The sequence below is a fragment of the Peromyscus eremicus genome, chromosome 11 (genome assembly GCF_949786415.1).
Source record: "Peromyscus eremicus chromosome 11, PerEre_H2_v1, whole genome shotgun sequence".
NCBI classification, from domain to species: domain Eukaryota; kingdom Metazoa; phylum Chordata; class Mammalia; order Rodentia; family Cricetidae; genus Peromyscus; species Peromyscus eremicus.
Window position 1 is genome coordinate 69,710,417 of NC_081427.1, and position 13,813 is coordinate 69,724,229.

The window sequence follows — 13,813 nt, forward strand, 5'->3', positions numbered from 1 at the left end:
CACACACACACACACACACGGGATGGAGGAGAGAGAAAGAGACAGAGAGACAGAGAGACACAGAGAGAGACTCAGTTTGATTATTTTTCTATTATATCACTACTCTCCCAACTAAACAGAAGGCTCCAGGAGTGTGGGTGTATGACCCTGTTAGATTATCACAGGTGCTCAGTTCCTGATCATAAGGGCTTTGTGTTTGGACTTTCCCTACAGGTCTTCAGATGGAGTGGAAGCATCTTTGCCTTACACCAGACATTGCCTGTCCAAGGTGTACTGGGCATGGCCTTGTTCAGCAGAGGAGGCTCTGTCTTCTTAGCCATTTCCCAGGCTAATGTCAAACGAAATGCCCTTTTATTCACATGGTCTGGTAGTCGGTTTACTAACTTTCAAGAAGTGTCGGTCAGTGGGATAACACAAGTGGAGGCTTTGTCTTCAGGCGATGATGTTTTCTTATTTTTTGCCAAAAATACCTTTCTAGGTGAGGAAATATGGTGCTTGTAATGTATGTACAGTTACTATCAAAACCATATAGCATTATATTGTCTTTTTTATGTGAAATGTTCTCTGTTTTGAGGATTCATTGACTTTCTTGATTGAAAGTATTAATGTCAGTTAGAAATGGATTTTACCCAAAAAGAAGGCTTTATACCTGTGATCTTGTGCTGTGCTGAACTACCGTTTCAAACTTATATTCCTATAAGATGAGGAGTAGATGGGTAATGTGAGAAGGTGTATAAAGATTTTATAGTCAGTCTTCCAAAAGTTATAATTTTATATGGCTCTACTTGAGATATCATGAGAAATTTATAGAGCTGATAGTGTGTAGTGACTTTTGATAAAACTATTCAAATTACAATCTATATAAGAATACATATGTCATTCTGTTCTCTCTTGTGTTGTGTCCTAGTGTGTGTGCTTCACGTGACAGAGTATGTCTCCTAGTGTGTCTTAGTATGTGTGTGTGCTTCATGTGATAAAAACAGAAAGGGCTTGCAGTGTTTCCTGCATATATATTGTATATGTATATTGTATACATTATATATTGTGTATTTATTGTTATACACACACATATATATATATATAAAATGGAAAATTTTCTTTAATTGAATTTAATGTTTCACTATAGTTCTTTTGTGCAATTTTGTCATTTTCTTAGTACAGCTTGTTGCTTTTTATTTCTTAATCACAGGAAATCGAAATTCAATTGACATTTTCGTCTGGGAGATGGGGAAGTCATCTTTCAGATATTTCCAATCCCTGGACTTTGCTACTGTTAACAGAATCCGTTCCTTCACACCAGCTTCTGGAATAGGTAAGGAATTTTCAGTTGCTGGCCCATCTTAAGTGCAGTGTGGGAAGCAGACTGACTCCATTCTCATTTAATTTAGATAAAATAGTATGCTCTCAGAGACTATTTTAGTAGGAGTATAACATCAGATCTTTATAATCATCCAGAAGTCCCAGAGTTTCAAAAAGACTGATACTTTCTGATTCATTAATTTTATTTTTTGTGCTTTGTGTGTGTGGTGATATTTTACTTGTGCTGAAATGTGGTGATATTTTATTTGTGCTTTAATAAATAAAGCTTGCCTGGAGATCAGAGGAAAAAGGCCAACCATTATAAGTAAACAAAGAAGTCAGGCAATGGTAGCACACGCCCTTAATCCTATCACTTGGCAGGCAGGAATCTGTCTGGATCTCTGTGAGTTCAAGGCCACGTTGGAAACAGAGCCAGGTGTGGTGGCACATACCTTAATTCCAAAACTAGTGAACCATAGAGGTCTATACAGGCGGACAGGATGTGACAGAGCTGTGTAGGAAGAGGAAGTGATGTAGCTGAAGGGAGAGAGCAAATCATGCATGTTTTATTTCATATGTTTTGCCTGTAAGTGTGTGTGTGCTTGTTGTCCATGGAGTTCAGAAAAGGGCATTGCATCCTGTCCTAGGGTTTCTGTTGCCTCAATGAAACAACAAACCAAAAGCAGCTTGGGGAGGAAAGGGTTACTTTCACCTTACAGCTCCCAGGTTACTAAGGGAAGTTAAGGCAGAAATCTGGAAGCAGGAACCGAAGCAGAAGCTGTGGAGGAGTGCTGCTTACTGGCTTGCTCCTCAGGGCTTGCTCAGCCTGCTTTCTTAGACTGTCTTGGACCACCAGTCCCTGAGCTGTGTTGCCCACAGTGGGCTGGGTCCTCCCACATCAATCATTCATCAAGAAAATGCTCCCATGGAATTTTGCTATAGGCAAATATTTGGAGATATTTTCTCAGTTAGGATTCCCTCTTTATGATATGTCTATCTTTGTGTCAAGTTGACAAAACCCAACCAGGACAGATCCCCTGGAACTGGAGTTATGGATAGCTCTAGGCCAAAGTGTGAATTATATGTTTGTGTGTATGTAATGGAAACTCAAGATTTATTCTCCTAGCCTATTCTGAGTTTTCAACTCATGGTTAGTAGTACCGTTACCACCCTGTACAATGAGCTCTCCAGAAATTATCAACAGCTGTAGATCTTATTCTTTGATTAGCCTCCTTCCACTTTCTGCAATGTAAGCTCCTGGCAACCACCATTGCAGCTATTTTTTTTATTATTTAAAGATTTATTTATTTATTTGTGTATGTGTGCACACATGCATGTGCCCTGGGGGTGAGCCCATGACACAGTTACATGTGGACGTGCAAGGATAGTTTTATTTCCACTGCACTGTAACATGCTGAGTCTGCAGAAGCAAGCCCCCCCCCCCCCTGCTTTTCTACATGGGACCTGGGGACTGAACTCAGTTTGGCAGGCTCATGCTGGGATTTTACATGCTGGTCTGTCCATTAAGGCCCATTGTAGGCTCTTTTTTGAAGAGTTCAAACTTTTAAGACTCTCATGTAGGTTGAGTGCCCATATTGTGAACATCTGAAATCTGAAATGATGTGACAAGTGAAAAATTATGCCCACAACACCTTGTTTTAGGCATAAAATTAAAAAAAATATTGTGTAAGATTACTCTTACCAATATAAGATGCAGTGTGAATTTTATGGGTTTTTTTTGTTTGTTTTTGTTTTTGTTTTTTTGAGATAGGGTCTCTCTACATAGCTCTGGCTGTTTCTGGAGCTCACTTTGTAGACCAGGCTGGCCTTGAACTCACAGAGATCCACCTGCCTCTGCCTCAGAAGTGCTGGGATTAAAGGTGTGTACCACAATGGTTGTGATTTTATGTTTATACTTGGGATTAATTTCTCAGTACATTTTGGCCATGTATATAAGTATTCTAAAATCTGAAAATCTCTGAAATCTGAAACATTTCATATCATATAAAGGGTCTTCGCCTGGAGAAGAGGGATCAAGCATTGTCTGTCTTTCTGCATCTGGATTCTCATGTCCCCATCTGCATTCATTCTGTCACAGGATAGCAGTCACATTGACTCAGGACACTTGCTGATGCAGGAATGAAGTGAAGTAGCCAAACAGCATCTCTGATTTGCTGTAGAAACAGTCTGGACCTCACAGGTTATCTCAGTGTCCCAGGACTCTTAGCAGTTCCCAGCTCAGACTCTGAGGATGACTGAGGTAGAGAAGTCCATAAAGGCATTTCAGAGGCACATGCTGATCAAAGCCCTTCTTTGACAATGTCCTCTAGCTTTGGTATAAGAAATGTGAATGAAATGTGTTGCAGCCACCTAGACCAACTAAAAGAACATCCTGAGCTGAAAGGGACCTCAGATGCACAGGAGTTTTGTAGACAAGACATATAGCAATGAACATTCATGAAGACTTCTGCTGACTACTCAAATGTGGGCAGCAAAACTGCCACACTTCAGCAATTATGAGGCTGCTGATACTGAAATTAAGAAAGACTGTAGGAAGAATTAATTTACTGGAAGCAATCAGCAGCTTGGTTCTAGGTGGCTGTAGTTGAAAGTAATGGTAAAACACTGAGGTGATTAGAGGTGTGCAGGAGAATGGGGGGGAGGAATCAGAGGTTTAGATTTAGAGACTGATGCTTGGAGATAGGTAAAACTGCAATTAAGACATACAGAGTAAGTGGTAGGAGGCTGGAAGGATTGGCACAGACCGCAGAAATCTGCTTGTGCTTCCTTTCTTCATGGAATCCTGGTTCTCGCTTTCTCTGTTAGATACTGTGGCTCTAGGCTGGGTCACACTGAGCTCCCTCAACCACTGAGCTTGAATGAGAGCATTTCCCCTGGTTTTGTTTGTTTATTTTTACCAAGTTCTCTTACTGAGAGAAAAACACAATTTCCTTTGTTTCCGGGTTTCTTCCTCTTGGGCTCTACATTCGTAGTATTCCCTCTAATTTTTACTTGGTCTATTGTATGGCTTTCCAGCCTCCACACTTGCTTCACTGTACCCGGAGACCTGACTCATCCCTACCCTGCTCACACAGATGTGGACATGCATTGTGATGCTGTCCTGTGATGTACAGTAAGACTGGCTTTCTTATTCACTCGACAGTTGATTTACTGAATAGAACATCTTTCATTTTGTTTGTTCAGTTTTTTTTTTTTTTACTTATCCTTTAATTTTAGGCCTTTAATTTCTGCTTTTCTTATACCTCAGGTTTTCAGATGGATGGACAGTCTACTCAAGTCACTTATTGATAGTCACAATGGTTGCCTAATGAGTGTTTTCAAGGAAGAAATGTACTGCACAGATGGGCTCTTAATTGAGGTTATAGAATTCCTTTTAAGGATTTAAAAAATATAATAGGTACACTTTCCAAAAGAATTCAGGGAAAATTCTGCCAGAGGTTTTATGAAGAGCCCATTGTGAGGTCTCTCTGTTTCTTTTGTTTCTGTGACTTGAAGTGGTAGAGGCATGAAAAGACTGTAGGAAATTATTAGAATAGCTATTATAAATCCCTGAAAGCTGAAAGTATGCATTAAAGAGTGTTCAAAGGATTTCTTATTTTGTATATGTCAAATGTTTTATTAAAAATGTTAGATTGGAGCCGGGGCATAGGTTCACATATTTACGCTGTGGTTAGTTCTATGACTGATTTCTGAAAATGTAAGGGGAAAATGAACAGGACTAGTATTGCAAGGATATGTAGACTTGCTGCTTCCTTCTCTATTTTTGGCTCCTTTATTAGTTAATAGATTTTTAAAGGTGGCAGTCACAATGGCAAAGCCTGTGGGAACAAGGGCAGTTCAAATCACATGAAGTCTCTGTCTTGCAAAAATGTAGCATGTGGTAGGATAAAGAGATGTGTGTGGTGTGTGTGTGTGTGTGTGTGTGTGTGTGTGTGTGTGTGTGTGCATGTACATGTGACAAACACAACTATAACTATAACATGATTTCCAGGAAATAATTGAATAAAATACTGGAGAGAACTTGAGCCAGTTATGACATACCTAACAAAGCTTTCTTCAGTTATCACGGGATTAAGAATTATGGGTTAAACAGGAGGCAAAGAATTGAGCTGGAGATGGGCTCTAGGCAAAGAACGCAAATGATACAAAGAGGTCAGGTAGTGGTGGTGAGCATGTGCTTTCCAGAAACAACCAGAAAGAGCCCAATGTCATCCAAGCACAAGCAGTGAGGAACAGTGGCAAGGGACATGAACAGAGAAAGATTAGTTAAGTCATTTAAATGGGGAATTAAATGATTGTGGTCTTTATCCTAAAACTTATAGTGCCTTTGTGGGAAGGGATACAGGGAGGGAGAGAAGGATAAAAGGGAGACAGAGAAACTGAGAGACATAGAGACAGAGATAAAGAGATTCTTTTCGTTGACTACTTTAAAAGGGAAGCTTTTAAAAATGTCATGTTATTTTGGAATGTCTGTAATTTTACAAAACTTTGTGCAAAATATTTGCCATTTAAAGATTCTAATATATAACATTTTTTTCCGATCTTTACCTTTATGCAACGCTTAGTTACATGCAACAGTACCTAAATTAGTTAATCTAATTAATACATTAACAGTGGCCAAGCAGTAATCACCAAGAGTTTTTGATGTGTGTGAGTCAGTGTGTAGGATTTCCCACTGTGACCTGTGCGCTAGCATAGAAGAAGGTTGTTGTCAGCCTTTACGGATTCATGTTATTTTCATGCTTACTCAGTCTTGGATACGGTCCTGCCCCAGCGTGTTTCCGTCAGCACTAGAATTTGTGTATGTTCCTCTATGGTTTCCAGCCCTCCTCCATTTGTGTCTGAAGAGCGGTTAGTGTTCTATGTAGCATCTGAAGCCACCCCTTTCTTCGCCTGTAGAGCTGCACATGTATGCCGTTACTGTGAACGAACAAAAGTATGAGTCCTGATAGCATCAAAAGTGCTCCAGCAGAGTATGTTCAAAGTGTCAGAAGTTTGTTCATATGCTTTGCATTAATTATCTTGAATAATTTGCCAAGTGAAAATAAGTATTTTGCTTCTTCTTAATATTGAAAACTTCAACTGTTAAACAACAAGAAAATCTCAATCTACAGGAATTATTAAATATATTTAAGAACAGCTATATAGATTAGAACTTATATATTAAAATTAAAAACTTGTGTCAGTGAGATGGCTCAGTGATTAAGGCTGTTGCCGCCAAACCCGACAATCTGAGTTTCATCCCAGAATCCATGTGGCAGAAAGAATAAAAGTTCTAATTAATTATGGACTCAGATGATTTAGAACTTTTGTTTATATTTGTTACAACTGTCAATTATAAATGTATGTGATGGTGACTAGAGAAGAAATATGAAAGTGAAACATTTGGTGGTGACACAATGAATGTTGTTTGCTCTGACAAGTTACTTTTATGTAAGTTTAGATACACACAAATAAATGCAAAATCCATTTTCATTTTATCCGCCAGCGACTTTTCATTTCTTGAACAGACATGTGCACATTGTCAAGCTGAATTGGTCAATGCACAACACTCAAAAATTTCTTATATCCTGTCATTTCAAAAACAGGACCACATTTGCTTTAGTCTAGAACTCAGATGGTGCTTCGAGAGTTGGAAAGGCTTTGCTTTGGAGCCGTGAAGAGAGCATGTGTGGGCACAGGATGCGTTTCAGCTCTGTTCTTTTTCTTTCCTTCTTCTAGTCCATGTACTTCTAACTGGCCAACAACAGTCGGCTCTTTACTGTTGGAATTCAGAGCGGAATGAGTTCTCTTTTGTTCTGGAAGCACCTGCTGCTCATGATGCAGCTTTTGTTACAGTGAAGTCACTTAATTCAAGCAAAACTTTAATTGCTTTAGTGGGAGCTACTCACTCGCATTTCTATGAGCTGACTTACATCTCCAGCCAGTCTGACTTTATTCCTAGGTAGGTTCAATGCTTTTAATCTAACCATAGCTTTGTATGGTACCAGATTTCTCCATCTCATTGACTGAGTGAATGCTTTACATAAAATGAAAGAGCTATTAATAAGCTATAAATCTGTTTATTATCCATACTTTTAGTATCTAGTCTACCAAGTTAATCAGTATTATATAAATATTTTATATGAAAATTTTGCTTATGAAATGTTTTGATCCTTGTAAGACCAGTATTATTCAGTGTTATAAGGATTTGGGGACTAATATATACTGTGTGTATCATCCATTGGTCATCATTGACTTATCTTTATACGTGCTTCTTATGCTAGTTTAGGTGAACTGATATTTGAACCTGGTGATAAGGAAGCAATCATAGCAGTAAACATCCTTGATGATACAGTTCCAGAGAAAGAAGAATCCTTCAGAGTTCAACTTAAGAATCCAAAAGGAGGAGCAGAGATTGGCGTCAGTAGTTACGTGAGAGTCAATGTTCTGTCTAATGACGATGCCTATGGAGTGATAGCATTTGCCCAGGTAAAAGGACTGAAGATTCTACACTGAAAAGTTGTTGGATTGACAAATTAGTTTTAGTAAGTGTTCAGGGAGTGAGTGACACTTGACCTGTTTTCGGTCTTTGTCCCTTGCCTTGCCTCGGCCTCACTCCTTACCCTGTCTTCTAAAGTGAATTCTACTGACATTATGGTTTATAAACTCAAACACTAGATTCTTGGGATACTATATCCTAGTTTGTTCTTGTTTATTCACTTGTCTTGAGTAGAACACATTATTATTTGGTCTTGTCCTAGTATTTTGCTTTCAGGTACTATCTTTAAAAAAAGCAACAACTCAGCTGGGTGGTGGTGGTGCATGCCTTTAATCCCAGCACTCGGGAGGCAGAGGCAGGCAGATCTCTGTGAGTTCGAGGCCAACCTGGACTGCAGAGTGAGTTCCAGGAAAGGCGCAAAGCTACACAGAGAAACCCTGTCTCGAAAAACTAAAAAATAAACAGAAACAAACAAAAGAAGCAACAACTGTAATTCAGAGGGTAATAATGAAACAGATCTAGATATACTACACAGTGTATTTTTATCACACATGTCACATATAAATATAACATCAAATGTGGGTGTAGTGGGGAGGCTTATAGCTGTACAGGCCTCCATCGTGTTACATGTAGATGCCTTTGCCTTGTTCTTCTCTAGGAAGAACTTTAAAAATCTTCTCCATATACTTGAACTTCATATTCTGTTACCACTGAGAAGAAAGATAGACACTCATATTGTGTCATTTATTCCTGTCTTCAAAGTGCATTCAGACATATTAACTTGTTATATCAACAGCTACTGTATCTTTCTGCAAAATCCCTCACGTATAAGGAAAGTCCAGTTCAGATAGGCTTAACCACTAGGAGCACAGCCACGACAAAGGTGGACGTGGAGTTGGTGGGTTGGTTGCGTGTTACCGTGTGTCATCATGGCTCAGACTGGGCTGACACACCTCTCTATGCTGTCATTGGAAAGCTGAGTCCTCACTCTGCTTGCTTGAAAGCTCTTGTTACTGTTACAGAACTGTTTTCCTATTCAAGTTCAGTTAGTGACAGAGAGATGCTTTCAGAATCCCCCTGACCATCTCCAGCTTCAGTGACTCACCGGGAATGTTCACAGTACTGGGTGTTTAGTCAGTCTTGTATATACATGCACACACACATATACACACATATTATACATATATATTATATATACATATTATTATGTATATAATATATTATCATATACATATAGCACATGTAATATGTTACATGTGTATATTACATGCTCTATATATGATGTATGTCAAAATATTTATACATACACACATATGTATACACACACACACACATACATGGAAAATACTCTTGAGGAAATCCCAGAAGAAACTAGGGGTAATATTCCAAGAATTAATTATCCATGGAGTCATACAGAATGTACCGAGCCAAATTTCTCTAGCATTGAGTTGTGTTGTTGCAACACTTGGAGAATTTGGCCACTCAGAGAACCTTAGGACAGGCTCAAAGCCAGGGTTCTCATTGCAAGCTGGCCAGTGGTCATCCTCCGCCTTACACATGTCAAAACTTTAGATCCCAGAAGGAGAACTGACGCCAGCATAAACCATATTATTTGTATAAACTGTTTATACATAGGAAGCACTCACTGGGTCAGGGAATGGAAGAGACCTTTTGAAAACCACATTCTCAGATACCAGCTGATGGTCAGCCTTGTGAGCTTTGGTCTTACAGGCCAGCAGTCTGTTAGCACCTGGACAAGCCACTCAGTGGCAGCAGCGAATTCGGAGGTGTTAAGTGGCATGGCATTCCAGTCCATGACTTGCCTTTGAAAAGGATCACTCTAGCTATTGTATTGTGAACATATTCTAAGTGGAAAGTGATATTGATCAGAGGCCACTGTGACAATTCAGTAATTATCACTTGATGGATCTGTGAGCGTGAATTTACCCTTCACTTCCTTAGGGACAGCTGTATGAAAAGCTGGTTTAGGAGAAGAGGTTTGTCCATGCATTATCCTCATCTGCCTGTAGGGGGCAGATCACACTGTTGCCCAATCTGGCCCTTCCCTGGAACAAATGGAAAAACCTTGACAAAGGCTGAATAGAAATAGAATGTGAGCCACCATGTGGTTGCTGGGAATTGAACTGAGGACCTCTGGAAGAGCAGCGGGTGCTCTTAACCTCTGAGCCATCTCTCCAGCCCTCTTCCTGTAAGCAGCCTAAGGTGACCTGTGAAGATGGTTCGCTACTCGCTTGACCCAGGAAACCCTACGAAATCATGCAAATCAAAAGGTTCAAATCTTCGGGTTCACTTTAAGAACACCAATGAAATTGCCCAAGCCATCAAGGGTATGCATATCCGAAAAGCCACCAAATATCTGAAAGATGTCACTTTAAAGAAGCAATGTGTGCCTTTCTGGCGGTATAATGGTGGAGTCGGTAGGTGTGCCCAGGCCAAACAGTGGGGCTGGACACAGGGCCGGTGGCCTAAAAAGAGTGCTGAATTTTTGCTGCCCATGCTTAAGAATGCAGAGAGTAATGATGAACTTAAGGGTTTGGATGTGGATTCTCAAGTCATTGAACACAGCCAGGTGAACAAAGCACCTAAGATGTGCCGATGGACTTACAGAGCTCATGGCCGGATTAACCCATACGTGAGCTCCCCCTGCCACATCGAGATGATCCTCACTGAAAAGGAACAAATTGTTCCAAAGCCAGAAGAGGAGGTTGCGCAGAAGAAGAAGATATCCCAGAAGAAACTGAAGAAACAAAAACTTATGGCACGGGAATAAATTCCACATAAAATAAATGCAGATAAAAGTAAAAAAAAAAAAAAGAAATAGAATGTGAGCATAAGAATAGTTTTATAGTCTTGTTTCCTAGTAGACACATTTCTGAACAGAGAAAGAAGCAAGGAAAGCCAGTTTAAGTAGTATGCTTTATTTACCCCAGTATGTCCACAATGCTATGATTTCAACATGTGTAAAAGACCATTGCTGAAATATTTTACATTTTTTTTACTATTTGTCTTTAAATTGCAGTATACATTTTATATTTAGAAATGAGGTAATCTCAAGCATTCAGTGGTCACTGTGAACAGGGGTCCCATGTAGTATAGGTCAACTTTTAAGATTTGTATTGTATATTAGGGGAGATCCAGGAATAGAAGCCCTCTGTACAAGATGCTTACATTTTCATTAACTTCTCCAGGCCTCTTTCCAAATGACACCTTAGCAGAAAGGGCTTGTGAGGTTGACAACTGGTGCCCACAGTCTGAACCTTCATGTCCTGCCTTTTCTTCTTAAGGACACTAAGAGTTGGGTCATTTATCTATTTCTTTTCATTAAAGTTGTAAGGTACATGAGCTGGAGGCTGCCATGTTTACAGCTGCACCACTAGGTAGAGCCTGCCATCCTGCAGGAGTACAGATAATATTCACAGGGGCTTCTCCGTGCTCCCGAAAACTATGATGGGAAAAGCTGGGGGGAATGAGCTGAGAAGCTGAGAGGTGACAGACCCCATAGGCTCCTTCCACCCTCTCACCCAGAGTCTCGCTTCAGGAAGCTTGTCTAGATACATAAAACCCCTGTGGCTTCATCCTTGCCTGTGGACAAGGTCTGGAGTTCCTGCTTGTCCTTCAGTAGAATTCCCTAGCAGAGTTCCTCAGTTCAGGTCACCTGCATCTGGACAGCTACCTTTTAGATGAGGCTTAGTAGAATTTCTGGTACATCTTCTGGCTGTATGGAGGCCTCATCTTACTAACCATCAGTAATGAAGACCATGGAGCCAAGGAAAGGCTTGTCTTTCCTGAGTAAATTATGTGCATATTTTAAAATCTGGTGTTTAGTGAGTATTTGATCACCTTGAGCACAATTTTGTTAGTCTGAAACATGTGTAACAACACTGAACAGCTGTATAAAATATCCTCTTCTGTTGGATCTTTATTCAACTTAACATTTCCATAAACATTAAGGAGGTGTTTCTTCAGATGGTCATTGTTAAAAATACACGGGAAACCCTACAGGAAAGATTTTTTTAAAAAGCATCTTTATTCTCAGTATTTTTGCCTTATTGAGAAATCGAGGATGCTTTAAGAAGGGATTTGTGTCCAACCTAGTGCTGCATGTCACTAGCTGTGAATGTGGCTGGATGCAAAAATCATAAACTTACTTAAAACATTATGAGAGTTTTTTAGCTAGCACAATTGTATGATTCTTAAACATGGACTCGTAGATAATAAGTTTATGTCATGATGCCGAAAGGTTGGATGTATGTGAAAGTATCCTTCTGAGGAAAAGTTCTTTAAAAAGCTAGCATGAGGTGCTGCATGTGTTTGGTAGAGTGATACAGCGTGGTGGACATTAGAATCAAAACAAAGAAACACGACTAGGAAGGATGGGTGGGAAGAAAGGATTATGACAGAGCACAAAGTTTTTTTTTTTTTTCTGGCAGGAAGAACAGTTGCACAGACCACGAGCTAAAGAATAGAGTATCATCAAAAGAAATAGGTCAGCTAACTGAAAAATTCACAGGACATGGATTTAAGTGTAAGATACATTAGCAAGTGATCAGAGAAGAGTTTCTCGGTTCTCACGATGTGGTTGGCATTGGGTGGGGCACTGGAGACTTCTGGGGCTAACTCTTAATTTGCTAATAGGAGAGGGAGACCTGAAGGGCCTTTACACAGAGGCAAAGAATTTCCCTGCCATTCCAGTTCGTGTTCTTGTTATTCTACAGACTTTTCAGTGCTGTGTGCATTGCTTTAAAAAGAAATGTGTGCTGGGTATAAAAGTAATATATGCCCACTGAGCAAAATATGTCAGGAAGACCAACATAAAATCAATGCAATAAGGTGAATGGTTTCTTGTGGCTTTAGGTTGCTTATGTACTTACTTGTAGAGACAGTTGCACTATATAGTCTGGGCCAGACTCCAACTTGTTGTCTTCCTGCCCTCTGGGCAGTATAGGCCTGAGCACAACACCTTATACTACATCACTGTTCATAACTGTTGTGTTTCACTTACCATTTCATGTTGCTCAGAGTCATGAACTTTGCAGATATGTAGTAATGCAAAACAAAGAAGAGATTTCTTCGGTATTTCAAGGAACATCTGTGCCTTTCTGTGTATCTTTCAGAATTCATTGCATAAACAAGTGGAAGAAATGGAGCGAGATAGTCTGGTAACCTTGAATGTTGAACGCTTGAAAGGAACACATGGTCGCATAACTGTAGCATGGGAAGCAGCTGGAAGTATCAGTGACGTGTTTCCTACCTCAGGAGTGGTATGTGATTTACAGAATTATAGAAGACACTTACAAATTATGATTATCATTCACTGATGCATGGGATCAAATCCTGCCTGTTGGAAGGAATATTTGAGTTTGACTGTGTAAACACTGGCTTCCTGCTAACTACCATAGTGGAATACAATTTAAGGCTAGTTTTGTTATTTTTTTCCATAAAAGAAATACTTCCTCCAAGAAGAGGGGTTCTAAGGATCTGGCCTGGTTTCAGTCATACAGATAGTGTCATTTGGGCTATTGGCCACCTCTGGTCCTGGTTGTGGGAGCTTTGGGGTGCCTCTGGCTATCAGAGATCATTTAGATTACTAGCTACCTCAGGTCTTGGTTATAAGAGCTTGATATGGCCTGGCCCAACGGATAATGCAGATCACCAGGCAGTTAATCATTTCTAATTCTCAGCTTTCTGGATGGAAGAACAGGTTTTTTTCATCTTTCCCATTGGAAAGACATCCTATATTTTTAACATTCCTGGTTTCTCTGGAGATCTGTGGGCACAAGGACCTTCGTGATATGCTCCCAACAGATGCACAGGCAATTGCAGTTCCAGTGGAGGTAGATTCTGGGGAAGAGTCCTGTGTCTAAGCTGGTCCTTGGCTGCCATCCCAAGTTCAGGCCTGATCCGTTGGCATCCCTCCTTTCAGTAGTTACTAGTCCTAGGGTGCCTCTAGGTGGGCCTCATTGAGAACATTTGCTAAAGCTAAGGATTGTC

The 13,813-nt window shown here is 40.0% G+C and overlaps 2 protein-coding genes across 2 annotated transcripts in view; both read left to right on the forward strand.

Moving 5' to 3' along the window:
- The window catches only part of Adgrv1 (adhesion G protein-coupled receptor V1), a 474,255-nt gene that overhangs the window by 118,716 nt on the left and 341,726 nt on the right, over positions 1 to 13,813 (forward strand). Inside the window, exons 50-54 of the mRNA XM_059276309.1 lie at positions 214 to 478; positions 1,190 to 1,312; positions 7,042 to 7,264; positions 7,587 to 7,791; positions 12,937 to 13,083. Coding sequence (XP_059132292.1) covers positions 214 to 478; positions 1,190 to 1,312; positions 7,042 to 7,264; positions 7,587 to 7,791; positions 12,937 to 13,083 — 963 coding nt within the window. The remainder of the gene's footprint in view (positions 1 to 213; positions 479 to 1,189; positions 1,313 to 7,041; positions 7,265 to 7,586; positions 7,792 to 12,936; positions 13,084 to 13,813) is intronic.
- LOC131921790 (large ribosomal subunit protein uL22-like) lies at positions 10,008 to 10,605 on the forward strand. Its single transcript, XM_059276547.1, has one exon. The coding sequence runs from the start codon at positions 10,038 to 10,040 to the stop codon at positions 10,590 to 10,592; it is 555 nt and encodes a 184-aa protein (XP_059132530.1). The 5' UTR covers positions 10,008 to 10,037; the 3' UTR covers positions 10,593 to 10,605.

What these genes read in the sequence shown, in the direction of transcription:
- LOC131921790 (XM_059276547.1), top strand. Translation starts at nt 10,038, where the DNA reads ATGGTTCGCTACTCGCTTGACCCAGGAAACCCTACGAAATCATGCAAA.